Raw genomic sequence first — 20,622 nt, forward strand, 5'->3', positions numbered from 1 at the left:
GCACCCAGTGGAGTAGACATGCAATATTTTCTCAGTGAATCAATCAATACAGAAGTGACAGCAGAAGCCACACAACTGGACAGTACTGAATAGGAATTCAGAAAGCTAAAAGGGAAGCTGGGAGAGATATTCACACAGTGAGATATGGGGAAATCACTGTGGCTTATACATGATTTAACGTAAACTCTATGCTACTTATATCAACCTGTCTTATGGCTTGTCAAACATACACTGTACAACTGCTTTAACCGATTAAGAAAAGAATATGTTGAAAAGTTAAAATGGACTAATTGTAACTCAGGCATTCAAATTAGAGCTGGGTGGGCATTGTGGATATGGTTTCAAATACATTCCTGAATTGCTGAGAATTTGAATTTTCTGAACTGTATGAGATTCAAGGATACCACTAGCTGTTCTCAAAACAGTATCTGCTAGCAGCTGCCAACTGCAACCTTATAACCATACAATCATACTGGACTCCAGCTAATCCTTAACAAGCACCCTTACTTCTTGCCCACACCAATCATAATTCTGACAAACTACTCATGCAATTTTGCAATCTGGGCTGTTGTAAGTCTCCCTCATTTTGTAGTTCAACAGAACACAATTCAAGTACTTCTTTAATCTGTATCTCCTGGACTATAGTCTTTTAGTTTGGCTCAAGTAAAACTCTTTCCTATTCCGAGTGTAGACTGTTAATATAGATTATACCCCTCCAAGGGACTAGAATAATCCTGACAAAATATCACAAACTAGGAATCAAGCAGAGGAAATAAGCTGGGGGCGGGGGGTGGGGGGGGAACATATCAAAAAGTTTTGAACAGTTTTAAAAAGCAAAGAGCATCACAAAAGGCCCTCCAAAAAGTTTGAATTAACCACTAAATTTGACAATCAGGCAGCTAGCATTCTGGCAAAATAACTAATAATGTGAGATGCATAAAGGGGAATGTGGGGCAAAGCTCGTATCTTTCCAATTCCTCCGGAAGTAAGATTTCACACTCCTTAGCTTTCTTGATATACTAAAACTACCATGCTGGGCTGAATGAAACAGTAAATCTATGGACAACACATGTGCCATTTTGGATTTCAACCTTATTTCTATCTGGATGAGCCACTTTACGCAGCACTAGTTACATGACATAGAATAATAACTAATATTCACACCTGAAACCTCTTTTTTTGGTTCTCAAAGTACCTTACCTCCCAGAATCATCAAAACAGACATCTGTGTGTCCCTCTGTGTGGCCATATCTCATGGGCTTCTGTGTGGCAGGCATTTTTTCCTTTACTTATCTGAAAATGTTTGATAAAAGTTAGTATTATTTTAAAGGACAGGAAAGCCGGGGGCTGATCGTAAAGAAGGGAGGTCATTCTTCTGCGGGACACGCCCTCGGCAGCCCCTTTACCCCCACCCGAGGGGCGCAAACACGATATAGCGAAGGGTCCGTCCGACATAGGCAGGAAGAGAACACGCTTCTCTTCGATGGGCGGCAAGGACGAGGCCATTGAGAACGGCGACTCACCTACAGGACCGAACCTCCACAGCCGAGGAAAGGCAAGCGGGAGCGAGCGCCGGCGCCGGACGCTTCCCGCGCTCGGCGTGGTCCCACACTGCGCCTGCGCGGGTCCGCCCACTCCCAGCGCGGTCCAGACCCGGGACGCCGGGCGGTGGCGTCAGCGGCGCGCACGCCGCTCGGGGAAAAGCCGGTTGCTGGGGGAGTGAGGAAGAAAGGGAGGGAGCCGAACACGGAAGTGGTGGCCGCGCCGGCGGAGCAGGTGGAGGCGGTGAGTGCGACGTCTGCGATGAGAACCCGGCACCGCAGGATGGGGGCCTGCAGACAGACAGTCGCCTCGTAGGACTTACATGAGGTGCCGGAGTGGCTGGGCCTCCCTTGTCCACCTCAGCGAATACCCAGAGTGATGGCGGTGGTGATGGCGGCAGTTCCAAGGATAGCCCCTGGTAAACTGCGTTCCGAGAGGTGAGTGGGGGAAGGGTAGTTTCTGCTTGGCCTTGCCCTCGCGGGGTCTGCCTCTACTTTCCTGGCGCTCCTCACTGGCAGCCATATCCGGGTCCCTGAACGGGTCCAGCCCCTCCTTGGGACCGGGCTAGAGAATGAAATGTCTGGGCTTGTTCTTTAAAGAAAAGGAAGACGAGACCCTTTTCAAGCCTTTAATCTTGGCATCCTTGACGCCTTCATCTTGCCATTTCTATAGCGGTAAAGGAGAAAAGACCTAATCTCAGTTCACGATTCCTGGAGGTGCGGCTTGTACATTAATGCTTGTTCTATAGGACATTGTATATGTATCCCTTGAAGTAATTCGTGTTTCCCTATTCAGACTCCACCTAAAGTTCAATGAAGTGCATATCTAATTTTATATCTATAAAAGAAGAGCTAAAGTGTATTGTTGAATACTTCATTGGATCCTTGCAATCTTTGCTAAGGTCTTGGCCATTAAATTTATGCTTTGGTTGGATCTTTACGTTCTCCATGTTGGGAGACCGATCTCTCATGAAAACCTTCACAACTGATATTTTTTTGTGGTACCCACCTTCTAGTCTCAGTCGGAATTTGATTATGACATAAGTGAAACGTTTTTCCTTTGTAGAGTTTTCCCCATGGTTTTTCAGTCTAGTTTCATTGGGGAAAGTTGCAAACACATTTAGACAAACCGTGGTATTGTTCTTACCGTGTTGGCATTGTGTAAGGTGTTGCTTTAAGTACTAAGGCTCCAAATGAAGAGTGATTGGCTGAAAAGAACTTGGGATTTGTGGGGAAATAACCAACCTATTGTTTTTACACAAGAGCAAAAGATTCCTGAGGTGATTCTTTCCGAGTGACTTAATTTTTGTCCAGAGATGTTTCATTGTTTAGATAGACCGATTTCTAGTTCTGTTTTTTTTTTTTAATCCAAGTAAACATCATTGCATAGACTATGGGGTTCGAGACGAAGTCCGATAATATATCAATATATTATCATGAGATTTCGGTGTAGGACTTTTCAGAGCCCAGCATAAGAAGAATCTGCAAATTTGGAACAAGATTTGTAGGTATCAAATGCTCTAACTATAAAATCTGTAACACCATGTGACTTTAAAACTATGAATGGTGTTCGCGCTTCTCTCCTTTAACTCTGCCTTAGCAATCAAGCCATTTGATTCATAGGTTAAAAAAAATGTATATATGTTTTGTTTTTTTACAGATTTAACATGTATGGAATAAGCTTGGGCCTTAAAGCTGAACAAACCTAGATTTTAATTTTGACTCTCACAGTTACTCGTTGTGTGACCTTGAATATGCTTCTTTACTTTTTCTGAACGTGAGATTCCTCATCTCTAAAATGAAGATGACACCTATTTCCATAGAACTGTTATAGTACATAGAAGATACTCATGAATGTATAAAAGTAATTGTCTTGTGTTATTAATGGGGTACTTTGGGTGGGCATTTAATGGTTCATTCAAAATGGAGTTGTTTGAATCACTATTCAGTAAAATTTTTTGAACATTAAAAGGTGTATTCTTGCTTTTGCCAGTGTGTTTTCACATTTCCATTTTTCAGTCAAATTTTAAAAACAAAAATTTTAATGTCTTCAATTAATTCATGATGTTGTTGAGGGAAACAAACATTCAGATAACACATACAAGACAATAGTGTGGTAATGAAATGTGTATAACTTGAATCTTAGTAAAAAAATTGCCTGGTTAGTTAAGATAATATAGATTTTTAAAAAGAAACCAGTGTGGCAGTCTGCCACTTATGTGGCTGTCAGAGTTTTCCAAATGAATTTATCATAGCAGTGCATGTCTCACAGGAGTGGATAGCTAAATGAACTCACTGAAAATGATGCCAAGGTCGCAGCTTCAACTGCAGTGAAGGTTAGTTAGCTTTGCTCTGTGGTGACCATTCATACTACCCTTAGGCTCACAAATATTGTTGTTCTCAAGGACAATAGGGTAAGAAAACATGAGTATATTACCATTCTACTGTGGCAGTATGACCTATATAATAATAATATCACATAATCTTAGTTTATCCAGGAGGCATATCAATATTGCCTTATGGGAGGAATGTTTAAACTCCTTTTTAATAAAATATGTATTTGATATAAAAATTATTAATCTTATGAAAGATAAGGTTAGAAGAAGAGAGTAATAACAAAACTGAGAACAGAGTAAAAAAAATATTGAAGACAGTTTAGAAATCTGAAGATTTTTATATCTCTGGAAGTGTCAAACTTACCAGCCTATTTAATTTATTTTGGGGGTAAATAATACTTGCATACATAAAAATTTTTAAGGTATTAAAGGGAATACAGTGAAAGACCTTCTCTCAACCTACCCAATTCCGCTGGCTAAGGACAGCTAGTATTTGACTCCTGTGTTGTTACAATGACGGTGGATCCTTACCACAACAAAATAGATATAATCATTGTTTTATCAATAAAAAAAATCAAGGCTCAGTAAGGTGATGAGTTGTCAAAAGTCACACACCTAACCATGTGTCAGAACTAGAAATAGATCTTTTACTTCTGATCCAAGTAGTCTGCCAGACTGCCTCTCCAAGTCATAACTGTTGCCATAAAACTTAGAATTTAGTTTTATCAGAATATGAACGCAATTTTAAGTCTAGAATAACATTATACTAGTTTGTATGTAAAACTTGTTACCTAGGCTTAAATGTAAGCATATATAATTAACATAAAGCCATGAAAAGAAGAATCTATGATCAGTAAAAAAAAAAACACTTTGCCTACTCTTTCTGTTGAAATTGATTTATTTATACCCATAATATTTTTCAAGAATTTGAAACTTAAAAACTTTTTTTAAAAGAGCATATTTAATATCAGGAGTAATAAAAAGAGCTTTATGATATTTCAGAAATGATGAAGCATCTTCAGCCTCAGATTTTTGAGATATGTTTTTGTGTGGATTTTCTAGCCTTTTATGTAGCCTGTGTTTCCTTTCATTCTTTTTCCTTATTGCCACTTTCCTAGCTCTTTTTTGAAATTAGCTTATTTTACATGGAAGGTTCTGAGAAAACATAACATATTGCAGAATGTAATACATATTCTCATTAAGCTCAATGTATGCTATTTTCATACATTTTAACCCTGACAGTAAAAACATGAGGCAGCTAGCATTATCCAGATTTAATAATGTGAACACTGAAGCTGAATGAGATTTTAAAAATCAGGAGAGACAGCTAGTAAGCGACAAAGTCTGAATTTTAGATCATGCTTGATGATCAGCTTGATGAACAGCAACTCATGCTGCTTCATCTGCACCATGCTTCATTTTTTAATATGGTATAGTCAAAAACTAGATTGTTAATTTTTTAGGGACCTTTAAAACTTAAAAACTTTCTCTTTAGACCAAATTATACTCATAGGAAGAAAGACTGCAAGGAAATTGGCCAAAATGTCTAAATTGATTACTTCTAGGTAATTGAATTACCATCTTTTCCCCTCCTTTTTGAACCTGCCTGAATGTTTCCTGTATTATAATATGCATATATTATTTTTATAATTAAAAAACTATAAATTGAAAGGACAAAATACATCTGTACAATCCAGTTTATTCTCTGAGAGTCACAATCAGGTATCTTAAGCTTCTGGTTTCTAAAATCCTGTTACGGTTTTTGTGCTTTTAGAAGTTTGTAGTGCCAGCCGTTAGTTTTCTGTTCCCTCTTCACTCTAGATTAACCCTCTTCAGTGACTGGTCCTAGACATTTCTCTTTAGCTTGCATACCCATGATGTACATTCATTTTAATGTTAGCCCAAGTTAATGTTTCTCCCACAGTTTATTCCACAAAAAGTGTTTACTTTGAGTTAAATATAGGAAACTGTGGCCTAATCAGGTTTCTTAACCTTTTGCTATCTTTCAGTGGGGAAGTGATTTCCAAACTTGTTTGATAATGAAACTTCCAATTCTGTAGAACACGTATTAATACCTTCTAGCACTAGTGTACACAGAAGTTCAGATTGGGGAACACTGGTATAAGCAAAATGTAGGAAATTAAGAACGTTTAGAGAAAGGAAGAAAGGGTATGCTGCTGCTAAGTCGCTTCAGTCATGTCCGACTCTGTGCCAACCCATAGATGGCAGCCCACCAGGCTCTGCCGTCTCTGGGATTCTCCAGGCAAGAGCGCTGGAGTGGGTTGCCATTTCCTTCTCCAATGCATGAAAGTGAAAAAAGAAAGTGAAGTCGCTCAGTTGTGTCCGACTCTTAGCGACCCCATGGACCGCAGCCTATCAGGCTCCTCTGTCCATGGGATTTTCCAGGCAAGAGTACTGGAGTGGGTTGCCATTGCCTTCTCCAAGAAAGGGTATAGTGGTGCCAATCAGTGTGTGTGTTTACTTCCCTGGTGGCTCAGAGGGTAAAGCGTCTGCCTGTAGTGTGGGAGACCTGGGTTCAGTCCCTGTGTCAGGAAGATCCCCTGGAGAAGGAAATGGCAACCCACTCCAGTACTCTTGCCTGCAAAATTCCATGGACAGAGGATCCTGGTAGGATATAGTCCATGGGGTTGCAAAGAGTCGGACATGACTGAGCGACTTCACTTTCACTTTTCTCTTTTTCCAAATCAGTTGAGTCCCCTGAGCCATGGCTTGTTAGCATTGAAAAGGAGGTACTTTAAAATATTTACTGGAAAATTGCTTTTGTAATGAGAAAAAAGCACTTTATAGTTCAGAGATGTTTCTCACTTAAACATTTGAAAAAAAATTTTCATGTTTTTTGATTAACATTCTGAGGAATTTATCTGTCGTGTACTATCCAGTATATTCCATTTGTGGACTCTTAAGTGTTTCCTTAGAATACAACTCAAATATTAGCCTATGATCAAATATCATGGACTATGATCAGAAAGCAATCAAGGAGTTTTGGGACACATAATAGCAGGTAAACTTTGGAATAATAGATTTAATAAGGAAAATACTACCAGAATAATACTTTAGCTGTGAATTCTTTATATAGTATAGTAAATTATTCTTTATAAGGTCAAATTTAATACTTAGATGAATTCTGGTCCTAAGTAGCTGTCAGCATTGTGGACATAGTAATTCAACGACTAATCAATATATATAATAATCCTCTGTTATCTAACATCATAGAGAATACAAATGAAGTTTCTAGATAAATGAAGTTTAACCCTTTGTTGACTAACTTTTACAACAGTTTTCAATGGAAATTTGAATTTTTCAAATTAATCTTTCCAGCCTTATTCAAGAGAACTAACTAAATGTCATTTAAATCTGTTGTTAGTCTAGGATGGTCACTTTGGGTATTCAGTCTTTTATCACTATATGTGCAGTTGATTGTAGAACCTGGGATCAAATGGCTAGTGAATCTGGGAACTTGATTTCTTGAAAAAGGCTTTTATATCAACTTACTTTAGACACTTGCCACTTCCTCATTAAGAAATAATAATTTTAAAAATGTCACTGTGGAGTCCCCAAGGTATTGTAACTTAGATGCCTTCATAAAAAATTAATTGTTGAATCAAGAGTCAAAGCAGTCTTCTCCCAAGTGGTTTTTTCACTCTCTTAAAAAAAGAAAAGCTTCTTTGCAGTTACTAACAAAGACTGTTGATGTGTCGACATTTTTCAAGATATCATCTTTGATTTCTATACTACATAAAAATGGTAGTAAAGCCACTGGTTTTTTTTTTTTTATTTTGTAGCTCATCTTCTACTTCATTTTTACAAAGTTTATGTAAAGCTCCATCTATTAATTATGGGGTTGAGGGGACTCACTCAGATTCAGAACCTTACACTGTTTTTTAACATTCAAACTTTATGTGTATAGACAAACGTTTGGCAAGACACCGAAACGTTTTTTTAAACTCATTTTTAGTCTTTAAAAATAGATTTTTTTCACTAAAAATTAATAGTTATTTTTATTGAGAGAAATGTAATTGAGTTTTTTAATTTTGTGAATTTTGGTTTAATGCAACTTTCAGAAGAGATTAGATATTCTGTCGTGTTTAAGTGTAAAGATGCAAGAGTTTATACAATACATTTTTATCATTATTGTAACAAAATCATGTAATAGTGAAGGAAATTCTGAATATTTTCTTTTTCTAAAAAGATCTCTCCATAGCCTTTTCTTCTAAAGCAGTTACTTTCTCAGTAGTAATTCTGATGTTACCTAAACCATGAATAGCCAGTGAAATATTTTGTTTTGCCTTTTTTCTTAATGTATCTGCTAAGTAACTTCTCAGAGCTGGCTTATTATCCCAATAAAGGTCATCAAACTAAGAACACTTGTCATTTTGAAAAAGAAAAATACATAACTTGTCTTATAATATTAGAAGCTAAACTGTGGAAAATTCTTAAAGAGATGGGAATACCAGGCCACTTGACCTACCTCCTGAGAAATCTGTTTGCAGGTCAAGAAGCAAGTTAGAACTGGACATGGAACCACAGACTGATTCAGAATTGGGAAAGGAGTATGTCAAGGCTGTGTATTATCACCCTGCTTATTTAACTTATATGCAGAGTATGTCATGCAAAATGCCAGGCTGGATGAAGCACAAGCCAAAATCAAGACTGCCGGGAGAAATATCAATAACCTCAGATACGCAGATGATGCCACCCTTATGGCAGAAAGCAAAGAAGAACTAAAGAGCCTCTTGATGGAGGTGAAAGAGGAGAGTGAAAAAGCTGGCTTAAAACTCAGTATTCAAAAAAATAAGATCATGGCTCATCTCTTCATGGCAAATAGATGCAGAAAGAGTGCAAACAGAGACAGACTATTTTCTTGGGCTCCAAAATCACTGCAGATGATGACTGTAGCCATGAAACTAAAAGATGCTTGCTCCTTGGAAGAAAAGCTATGACAAACCTAGACAGAGTATTAAAAAGAAGAGCCATCACTCTGCCAACAAAGGTGCGTCTAGTCAAAGCTATGTTTTTTCCAGAAGTTATGTATGGTTGTTAGAGTTGGACCACAAAAAGGCTGAACGCTGATGAATTAATGCTTTTGAACTGTGGTGTTGGAGAAGACTCTTGAGAGTCTCTTATACTGCAAGGAGATCAAACCAGTCATTCCTAAAGGAAATCAGTCCTGAATATTCATTGGAAGAACTAATAATGCTGAAGCCACTACTTGGCCACCTGATGCAAAAAAAAAGCCAACTCATTAGAAAAGACCTTGATGCTGGGAAAGATTGAAGGCAGGAGGAGAAGGGGACGAAAGAGGATAAGATGGTTGGATGGCATCACTGACTTAGTGGACATGAGTTTGAGCGAGCTCTGGGAGATGGTGAAGGACAGGGAAGGCTGGCATGCTGCTGTCCATGGGGTCACAAAGAGTTGGAAACAACTGAGTGATGGAACTCTGCCCTGAGATAACTAGCAAACTTGGTGTTACAGAATTTCCATGGTCATGTCTATTCACAAAGTATTGTAAAGATTCTCTTACGTAAGATAGTATAATCCACAAATGTATTCCAACAACATAGAAGCAGTTGTGATCCACTAAAAGTACACAAAGAAATGGAGAGGGTTGCCATCAAGTACTTAGCTTTTTGGAGCTCCCATTCCTCCCCCCAGAACAGCACCTCATCAGACAAGTACCCATCTCACAATGAGTAATGGGAACATTGCCAATCATATATTCAATATTAATAGAGTTTTCTAATTTTTAGACAAGTATAAGTAGAAGTTAAATTTTCTTCCTGCTTTGAAGACTACAACATTAAGTGACATTCTGGCCAATATATCGATATGGTAAGTAACTAAGCGTTAGTCGCTCAGTCGTGCCCAACTCTTTGCAACCCCATGGACTGCAGCCCACCAGGCTCCTGGGTCCATGAGATTTTTCTAGGCAAGGATACTGGAGTGGGTTGCCATTTCCTTCTGCAGGGGGGACCCAAGGACTGAACCCGGGTCCCCTGCACTGCAGGCAGATTCTTACCCACTGAGCTACAAGGGAAACCCATTGATATGGTATATTTTACCAAATATATCTTTTTCCATGACAGTTTATAAAAAGTGCAACTTCTGAAGCATGAACTGAGTCTTCTGTTAAAAGAATAGCTATGTAAGATTTATATAAGGCTATAGTGCTTAGATACCAAAAGATAACCAGTCAGAAGATTTTCTGTTCATTAACTCTTCAAGTACAGGTATGGAAAATTCATCTAGGACAATGGTATTTTTCACTTTATTTTTTGGATACCTGTAGCATTAGTATATGTAAGAACAATTAACCTAAAATCCAGAGATACTTGATTAATTACTCTTATTATGTACAGGTTGGTAAGCCTTGCCAAAATAAATCTATTATGTTAGCATTTAAACTTGTTTTGAGTGAGGCTGGAAGTCAGTTCTCTGGTGGAAAACGTCAAATTGTTCTTAGCTTCATACTTCATAGTCTGTTGAGTTTTAGCTATGTCTAGCTTATTAATCCTTTTTTATTTTGAAATATTAGCTATCATCCTGAAAGTTATATGTGCTCATAAACTTTATAGTTAGCATTGGGCTAGAGACAGAGGTATTTCAGTGATTTCTTTACTTATGAACTATTTCTATAAAACTGTCTTGGGTGCTATAATAAAACAACATATGTAATGTCTGTTTCTTTTTTAAAAAAGAAATATGTTAACCTTTATTGTATACTTGCTCCATTTAGAATCTGAGCTACATATGTATTTTACATACCTTATTTCTTTTAATTCCTACCAGCCTAATGAAATATATAGCATCAGTGTCTCCATTTTACAGATGAAGAAACTGAGGTTTTAAGGTCATATGGCTAGTACAAAATCTATTTTATTTTTTATTACTTTCATGGTTACTTTTTTCCTCCAAGTTCTTTGTGTCTTAGTAACTTGTTTATTTTAAAGGCTTTCCTCAAAAGTCTAGTGACCTGTTATAAATGAAGCACAACAATGCTGTCTGAAAGTATAAGTAAGTAGGCATGGCTTATGGATGGATGAGCCTTACAGAATGCCTGGGTGGCCCTCCAGCTTTTTATTGGAGGATTTCCAATTACCAGAATCTGTAGATCTTTTCTCTTTGGTTATTCTGTTTCTCCAGTTTAGTACTGTCCAATCTCTTATTAGGGGGGTGTAAGTTTGACCACTGGAATTCTGGAAGCTGGATGGAAGAATGGAGCAGGAAACTTTCTGATTTTAGTCCCAGGCCTCCCATCTATCCTTATTATGCCTGGTATCCAAAGTCTTGAGCCTTTCTGGTTCAGTTTCTCCAAATAATAAAATCCTGTCTCCTCTAAGTATGAGAGTAAGAACCAGAGAGATCTAACTGCCCTAACACAAATCTTCAACCTGCTTCCGCATGTTTCTGACCTGTTCTCCATACACACTTTCTGTAGAATCTGGTGCCTCTGAGTGTCCTGGACTTTGCCTGCTCCGTTGTCTTCTCATCAGCATTGCCTCTGTGCCTGGTGTCACCAACCTCTCCACTGCTGAGTCAGTCATTGCTCCTCTGTTCGTTTTCTGTCCTTGTATTTTGTCACTCAGGTTATAGATACGTGATAGTTTCATTGAAGATGAGATTTGTGTTTTTATTGCTTTGGGCTGACTTCTGAGAGAAAGGTGGAGCAAAAAGATTTTCACTTAGCCGTTTTTAAACTGCATCATTACTTCTTTTATAATTAGAAAAAAACCAAAGCTATTTTCTTTTTGAGGGGGAACCAGCTATTCATTAAGAAATTTAATATGGATAGCAGCAATTATAACTAAAGAAAGTATTGGAATCACTAGAAGAGTTTATAGGAGACTTGGTTGTTTTTGAAGAGTGATGGAAGCAGACCCTGGTAAAGATGGAAATGTCATCAAGAGCAGAGGTGTGGAATTAGCTCTGATAACAAATAAAGGAAGATGAGCATGTTTATATGCAGTGGAGTAAAGTTGACCTTAAAATTAATAATCTGCTCCTTTGATATTTTTAAAGTAAATAAAAACACTAGATATTTTAAATCTTACATAATATACTTTTTACATTATCACATTGAATAAAAAAGTTGAGAGTATGTAGTATTAACAAAAAAATGCTTGGGGCTCCTATTTAATTTTTTTAATCTTGAAAAGTGTAAGTATAAGCTCTTAGTAATAAGAGACTCTTCTGATCAATGACTTCATATTCTTCATATTCTGTAGCTTCTGCCTGTTTATTTTTGTTCAGTGAAATTTAGTCAATGAACAACCAAAGTATATTGTTAAATATAATTTGGTATACTAAGTGATGATGTTTCTTTGAAATTTAGATTTTAAAATATTTTTTCTCTGTGAATTTTAAATGATTATGTACCAGTGAGCTCACTAAATCAAAATAATAAGTATAATCACCTGATGCTATTCTTTGTTTAGTAATCAGGTACTTTATATCGCAAGGGCTTCCCTGGTGACTCAGTGGTAAAGAATCTGCCAATGCAGGAGGTGTGGGTTCGATCCCTGGGTCATGAAGATCCCCTGATGAAGAAAATGGCAACCCACTCCAGTATTCTCGCCTAGAAAATACCATGGCGGGCTACAGTCCATGGGGTTGCAAAGAGTAAGACACAACTTAGCAACTAAACAACAGCAACTATATATGGCAAGCCTTTATCATTAGTTCATACCTTTAAGCCCATCCCAATCATATTTGTCACTGCAGATGCTTTTTTCAAACTCCACTGCTATGAAAGTGGATTCTGGTAGCTCTCAACATTTTCTTGACTGTTGGGATGGTTGAGAATATTGAGTACAACTGATTTTCTTAATCACAAAATTCAATATCCATTTATAAAATACTTGAGATTATAGAATCCCTCCCCCAAAACTTGGACTTAAATCTTATTCCATCTAAGAATAGCTAAGTAGTTTTTATCTATGACCGATCATTATTATTAATCTTAAAATTTTGTTTACATTATAAATTTTAGGGTATCTAGCCAATTTCATAGGAAAGGCATTGCCCTATAGAACTTTATCTGTTTGTTTTTTTGAAATTATCAGGAAGAATATATAAGTGTGTGTGTATGTGTAAAGTAACAAATTTTTATCCAGTTCCAAATTTTCCACACACTATGTAGACTAATAGTGAAATTGACCAAATATTTAAATGAGTTGACAAAAATTATGTTAGGAATTCTTGCATGATGTTTCTACTGTTCAGTGCTGATTATTTATTTAATAAATTCTTAACAGCTTTTATAACTTAAAATTATTCATATTTTCAATCAGTAGAAAAGAAAACGAGAGAGAAGAAAGGTGGTTGTTGTTGTCTAGTCACTAAGTCAATCATGTCTGACTCTTTTGATTCTGTGGGCTATAGCCCGCCAGCTTCCTCTGTCTGTGGGATTTCCCAGCAAGAATACTGAAGCAGGTTGCCATTTCCTTCTCCAGGGGATCCTCCTGACCCAGGGATCGAACCCATTGCAGACAGAACCCATTTCCTGCATTGCAGACAGATTCTTTACCACTGAGCCACTGAGGAAGCCTACAAGGAGGGTGAAAGTGAATGTCGCTTAGTTATGTCTGACTCTTTGCAATCCCATGGACTGTAGAGTCCATGGAATTCTCCAGGCCAGAGTATCAGAGTTGGATAGCCTTTCCCTTCCTCAAGGAATCTTCCCAACCCAGGGATTGAACCCAGAAGGAGGGTAGTGATCGTTAAATACCAGCTCATAGTTTTCTCATCTCTGACAAAGAATTCCCTGGTCTGCTGTGAAATTAAAAAATAAACCACAAATTATTCACATTTCAGACATATATTTTGGCTGACAGGATGCTTAGCTTTTTTGATTCACATTGACAACTAGCTGTGGGAAAGAAACTCAGATTGTTGACTCAATGGCACTATAGAATTATTAGTATATGGTAAAGTAGCTTATTTAAATGAGAACAAAATATCTTGGAACTGCCTCCCAACATTTCCAGTACTTTTTTGAAAAGTATACTAATCATCTATGGCAAAAACCACTACAATATTATAAAGTAATTAGCCTCCAATTAAAATAAATTAATTTTTTAAAAACCAAAAAAAAAAGTGTATTAACTATCCCTTTTCATCTTGTATATAATTGGGACTTGATATATAAACTATGCAATGTTAATGACAGACACTTAATGATCTTTATTTTTTTTCCTTAGATACATCCAGAAAGTACCCAGAAGAAACATTCTACTGGAAAAACTGAAAAAGCATTATTTATAACACTGGAATTTGTGCACAATTTGTTAAAATGGCAGAAAATAGTGAAAGTAATAGTAAAAATGTAGATGTAAGGCCCAAAACTAGCCGGAGTCGAAGTGCTGACAGAAAGGATGGTTATGTGTGGAGTGGAAAGAAGTTATCTTGGTCAAAAAAGAGTGAAAGTTGTTCAGATGCTGAAACAGTGAGTGCTATAGAGAAAACTGAAGTTCCTTTAAGGAGCCAAGAAAGGAAGCACAGCTGTTCATCTATCGAGTTGGATTTAGATCATTCCTGTGGGCATAGATTTTTAGGCCGATCTCTTAAACAGAAACTGCAAGATGCTGTGGGGCAGTGTTTTCCAATAAAGAATTGTAGTAGTCGGCACTCTTCAGGGCTTCCATCTAAAAGAAAAATTCATATCAGTGAACTCATGTTAGATAAGTGTCCTTTCCCACCTCGATCAGATTTAGCCTTTAGGTGGCATTTTATTAAACGACACACTGCTCCTATAAGTCCCAAATCAGATGAATGGGTAAGCACAGACTTGTCTCAGAACGAATTGAGGGATGGTCAACTAAAACAACGAAGAAACATGGAAGAGGTCAACTGCTTCTCACATACCAGTGTTCAGCCCTGTGTCATAACCAGTAACAATTCTTCGGGTAGAGGTGGTCTTGGGACTGACTCTGTAGTGAACCTGGCTTCAAATAACAGCATAGAAGATAGTGATATGGATTCAGATGATGAAATTATAACACTTTGCACAAGTTCCCGGAAAAGAAACAAACCCAAGTGGGAAATTGATGAAGAAATCCTGCAACTGGAAACACCTCCCAAGTACCATACTCAGATTGATTATGTCCACTGTCTTGTACCAGATCTCCTTCAGATCAATAATAATCCATGTTACTGGGGTGTTATGGATAAATATGCAGCTGAAGCTCTACTAGAAGGAAAACCAGAAGGCACCTTTTTACTGCGAGATTCAGCACAGGAAGACTATCTTTTCTCCGTGAGTTTTAGACGGTATAGTCGTTCTCTTCACGCGAGAATTGAACAGTGGAATCACAACTTTAGCTTTGATGCACATGATCCTTGTGTCTTCCATTCGCCTGACATTACTGGGCTCCTAGAGCATTATAAGGACCCGAGTGCCTGTATGTTCTTCGAACCACTTTTATCCACTCCTTTAATTCGGACTTTCCCCTTTTCCCTGCAGCATATATGCAGAACAGTTATTTGTAACTGTACAACTTACGATGGCATTGATGCGCTTCCAATTCCTTCTTCCATGAAATTATATCTGAAGGAATATCACTATAAATCAAAAGTTAGAGTACTCAGGATTGATGCACCAGAACAACAATGCTAGAAAAACGGTAGGAACAAGGGTGTGGTTATATATGTATTTTCATTTAATATTTTATTTTTCTTATTAAACCACTTTGAATTTTTCTACAAGGGCAGTTGAAGTCCAGAATAAACTTCTGCCCTAAATTTTACTTCCAGATCAGTTTATTTTTCTTAGGATACAGTAATTGTTGAACAATAATAATTGTTACACACTAGGGGTTAATGGATATTTTTGACCAGGTTTGGTTTTTGTTTTTACCATGTAGATTGTTTACTTAATTTTTTTCTTTTCTTAATTGTAACTTAACTATGATCCAGGGATATTTGAAGTTTGTAGGCATTGCAGACACATTTAAATAATCTGTATTTCATACTTTTCTTTAAAAATAATTGTTTCTTTTCCTACATATAACATACAAAACACTTTGTTAACCTATGTCATTGGCATTCCTATACATAAGATATAGTTTCCACATCATCCTTTCATTTGTTTTAAAAGCCTGCAGTAAAGCTGTGTGTGTGTGTTGTAATTTACTAATAGGGATGTTAAAAGTTAACAAAATGGCTTCAAATCAAACTTGATGTGTTTTCATTTTAAATATTAATTATAAAGCTGAATTACTAAATTTGATTAATCAGGTCAGGAAGAATCAAATGAGGACATGGTATCTTAGAGGTGAATTTATTCTTCTGTAATGTGGCATGGTCATTTATTATTCCTTGAGTAGATCTTTCTCTCAAACTTGGAAGAGTTACCATCTTCAGAACATAAGTATTGTTCCCTTCTCACTGGAAGCTTTAAAAATAATGATACTACTATTAGGAACTAGTAATTACTAAATAATAAAGCAACTGGGGTTTTTTCTGTATTGACTTGTGAACTGTTGCTTCTGCTTAGCTCTCTTTTAGAAACAGCCTGTTACTTTGGAGAGATGCCACAATTTATAAACAGCCACAAATTTCCATTGGTAACCAAAGAGACCTAAGTAGTTTTCCATTATTTTGAATTGAGCTTGAATAAAGATTCAAGAAGTAAACATGGAGCTTAGTATTCAGGGAACTTAATACTGGTTTTGATCTTCAGATTTCAGGTAACTATTCCTATTTTCAGAACTAACATATCTTTAGTATGGCTTCAGAAAAAGGAAAACATTTTGAGAGCTATACTGCTTATGCCATACTGAACAACACTGGGCAATGGGTATAATATTTTTAAGTTTAGCATCTCAAGAACAGAGAAGCATTTTGTAGAGAACATTATCCCAATATAATAAAATAAATGGAGTGATAGCCTATTTAACTTTTCTTTTTTAAAGAATCAATAATAAATTTCCTAGACAGTTATTTCTTCTGGTGAGTTGTCTACCCCTTTATACAAATTAGCATTTTTAATATAGTAAATTGATCTCTTGATGCTAGTTTATCTAGTAGGAAGCTGTTTCTACTTGGTTGAAAGAACTTTGACTCAAATTTCCCAGTTAGAATAGATGTTTCTTAAGTATTGCTTTTATGTCGAAGTAGCATTTCCCTTTCCTACAGTTTTGCTGTTAACATAAAAATGGCATTTAAAATTAATTGCTTTAAAATAAGTTTTTAGCAGTTATCACAAAATTGAACAAGAAAATCTCATACCATTATCTTCTGGCATCTTTTTTTCTCAAGTGATCTCAAGATTGTCTTGGTTCCAGTGAGGGTTAGCTACTAAAATAGCACCTCTCTCAGCAGTGATGAGGCTCAGGATAACATCAGTGTCAGGATAAATATCTCTTCTAAAGATGATATTTCCCTTTTACGAAAGTTGGACAGTCTCATACTACCTCATCTTTATTATGGCGCTTTTGTAGATCACTGAGAAGCTTATCTTATTTACCAATATAACACTTCCTAAACATCCATCTTTGGTGAAGAAAATTAACAGTATGGTTAGACTCTACCCATAATTATAGCTTTTTATCAGAATTTGATATTGAAACTTTCTGTTTCTATGAAACAATATTGTTTTAAATATTTTTCTTTTAAAGATAACTTTTTATCAATACAGAAAAACCTAAGGAATGATTAGCTAATGAATATTCTGTTAAAGGTAATTTTATAAAGAAAATATGCTGTCTTTTATAGTGGTAAAAATTAGTATTTATATGAAGATCAAGATCTAAGTAGCCTTTCATATATTCAAACTGGTTGCTTGTGATATATTTTCTCTGGCTTTCTTATTTTTTCAACTTCAAGGTATTGATAGCTGTTAACATTTTCAAAATACTGCCATTTATATAGCCTTGAAGTAGATGATCTAATAAATGAGAGCAGGAAAGAGACTCGTTTACTCTGAAACAGTTTGTATTTTTTCCTTTGGTATTTGCTACAGTGAAAAGAAATCGGGAAAGTAGAAATGTAAGATTTGAGAAGGGAATCGATTACCATGAAGGAAAAAGAAGAGTAAGAATTCTTTAGAGCATGAAGGGATTGGAATTTAGAAAGGTTAAGTCTTTCTCAGTGACTTTTTGAGGACACATTTGAAAGAGCATTCAGCATTCAGAAATTAACTCATTAAAAATATACTTACTGGAATTATGTGTAAGTAAATGAGTATAAATTTTGAGAGGAACAATGTGGGGAGATATATAAATATAAATTTTGTAGCTAAGTTGGACACTGAACATTTGAAAAGTGTAAATTTCAGAGTCGGAGAAAGCATTCAGCATGGTGGAAATGTCGTGCTTACTGGTGAGAGAGGATGGGACTAAAAGAAACAAGATAAAATATTAAATTAAGAATCTAGGCATCACCTCAGGGGAGAGCCTTGACAGTGAAAGGGAACTACTTAATCGCTAATAGCTAGTCTGGACCAGACACTTAAATGCGCTTTGGGAATCATCCTGCACTAACCAGGAAATAAACTTGATATTTCTATTTCTCTCTGAAGCTTTCAAGAGTACCCCCAAGCCTGGCTCCCCTTTTTTTAAGCTACAGCATCTTGATTCATACTGTACTTCCCGAAACATGCTGAATGGATTTTTTTAGGTTACCTGAGCATTTTTGTATGAAGAATTATATCTGATCTTTCTATAACTGTGCCATTCACTTAAATAATTCATGGAATGGTTTAATTTAAAGGAAGACCTAATAGGAAGAAGATTAAAGGAAGCTTTTAGTCAGCCTGTGGCTAGATTTATTGATTTGGTGATCAGACTTATGTTCTTTCCTGAATTTCAGCTAATGGCAAACTGTGGTCAAAAAATGGCTTTCAGTTAAAGTTTTGACTTCTTATTGTAAATAATATAAAGAATGTCTAAGTAATTAGAAATCCTCTTTAAAAAGTAGAGCAAATGTGGCAAATAGGATTCATCATTATACAAATTCCATTTCTTTTTATAAGAAAAACAAACCATTATCATTTATTCATGAGCCAAAGCCATTAAGAAGATAAATCAAGTTATCAGCTTCCTGCCTCTCTGAAATTTGGATCATTTTATAGATCCATGTAATAGAGAGCTTCCTTCCTATGAAATGAAAATCTTGAGACCTAACTCTTAGACTCTTATTTTTCATTAAAAATCTTTTTTGTCACTTTTAGCTATAATCAAATAGATTATACATTGATTTTGGTAGAGGAAATTTCACAGGAAGTGGACTTAATTATATGACATTCCCTGAGACAACACAAGGAAAACAATGTTTAAATGTAAAGTAGATTGTGTGTTAGGTAATTTAATGCCCAAATGAATAAAAGATTTTAAGTCAAGCAGATTATTGTTTCTACTTTGGAAAAAAGTGTTTACAATCTTCATTTTACATAAACAGTTTTACATTCGTTTTTACTTCTAAAGAATGGACAGAAAGCACAAGGGGTTTTTCTCTTTTAATGGTCTAGAAATAAGCAACACTACAAGAGTCTGTACTATTAACACAGGAAGATACTGGAGACAAAGGGGAAGTAACTATGGCTTCTAAATAAAAATGTAGACTAATGGATATAATCCAAGGAAAAGGAATTTAAGGCACATGACTCCTATTTCAAATAAAGACAGTCTTTACTTTTTAATTCTGAATACATTATTCAATTCTATATCTTTCTTTAATTTCCTAGCACATAAAATATAGATGATAATATATGTCACTTGACTTCCTGCGGGTTACTTCTTTAGTTAAGAGGTGACCCTTGGAGCATACTTAAAAATATTTCTGTATAGCTGTTAAGTACTAACGTGATGACAGGTTTTCAAAGTATCCCCTTAGAGAACCCTGCAGATTCACATTCATTTCTTTTAGTCTGTAAAGGCCTTCTTGCCTTAATTTGACAATAAAGATAATGGTACAATTTGAATTTATGGTTTAGACTCTGCAATTAGATGAACAGTTGCAATTTCCTCTTATTCTTAATAAGATTTATGTAAAATTGATGTTTGCCCACGTTATTTTAAAAGTTGATTACATTTGCAGGAAGTAAAGATAATCACTTTTGCCATAGTTATCAAATATAAGCTTTCAGACTTAAGTATAAAACTCAAGGAGGTTTACTTAAAGTATGCTGACTTTGCTAGAATTTGATAAATTCTGTATAAATCAAGTATGAACTAGATATATACCTGAATATACAGAGTTTAAGTAGTAACTTCACAAAGCTGTTAGTATTCATCAATCAGCATTGTATGATCCATCCCTTACCTAAAAAGAAGTAGAGTGTTTCCTTTTTTATTTCTAATCCTGAAGTTGAATGTTTCCTCTTGGATGTGAGTTCAAATAAATTGATCTGAATACATTTTCATTTCTTATTAATTAAAACCTCATATATAAAATCCAAAGGCTTTGTAGTCTGTTTTCAAAACACTACTGTGTATATCCTTACCTGACATGTTCAACTTAGAGAAATTTTTAAATCTGTATTACACATTTTCCTTTCAGTTCTTTAGTGTGTCATTTTAGGTCTTCCAGAAACAGATGTCAAAATGTGATTAAATGTACAAGAGATGTATTGAAGGCCGATGGACACCTTTGAAGAATAAAGGGGAATGGGACTTCCCTGGTGGTCCAGTGGATATAACTGCTTCAGTTCAGTTCCGTTCAGCCACTCAGTCGTGTCCAACTCTGCTACCCCATGAATCGCAGCACGCCAGGCCTCCCTGTCCATC

At 36.1% G+C, this 20,622-nt stretch overlaps 2 protein-coding genes across 4 annotated transcripts in view; one reads left to right on the forward strand and one right to left on the reverse strand.

Moving 5' to 3' along the window:
* The window catches only part of WDHD1 (WD repeat and HMG-box DNA binding protein 1), a 51,265-nt gene extending 49,057 nt beyond the window's left edge, over positions 1-2,208 (reverse strand). The window contains exons 1-2 of the mRNA XM_069596669.1: positions 1,524-2,208; positions 1,201-1,293 (exon numbers count right to left, since the gene is read on the reverse strand). Of these exons, the coding sequence (XP_069452770.1) occupies positions 1,201-1,277 (77 nt within the window). The 5' untranslated portion in view covers positions 1,278-1,293; positions 1,524-2,208. The remainder of the gene's footprint in view (positions 1-1,200; positions 1,294-1,523) is intronic.
* Positions 1,630-19,238, forward strand: SOCS4 (suppressor of cytokine signaling 4). Of its 3 annotated transcripts, none has more exons than XM_069596676.1 (2): positions 1,630-1,979; positions 14,098-19,238. In XM_069596676.1, the coding sequence occupies exon 2, from the start codon at positions 14,190-14,192 to the stop codon at positions 15,510-15,512; it is 1,323 nt and encodes a 440-aa protein (XP_069452777.1). In that variant the 5' UTR covers positions 1,630-1,979; positions 14,098-14,189; the 3' UTR covers positions 15,513-19,238. The 3 variants fall into 3 exon arrangements, 2 of the variants coding, with proteins under 2 accessions (XP_069452777.1, XP_069452778.1); XR_011258281.1 differs by lacking the exon at positions 14,098-19,238 and adding an exon at positions 3,202-3,512 and having other exon boundaries at positions 1,634-1,979; XM_069596677.1 differs by lacking the exon at positions 1,630-1,979 and adding an exon at positions 11,795-12,402 and having other exon boundaries at positions 13,369-19,238.
* The last annotated feature ends 1,384 nt before the right edge of the window (positions 19,239-20,622 follow it).

This window comes from Ovis canadensis, chromosome 7, assembly GCF_042477335.2.
Source record: "Ovis canadensis isolate MfBH-ARS-UI-01 breed Bighorn chromosome 7, ARS-UI_OviCan_v2, whole genome shotgun sequence".
Lineage (NCBI taxonomy): Eukaryota > Metazoa > Chordata > Mammalia > Artiodactyla > Bovidae > Ovis > Ovis canadensis.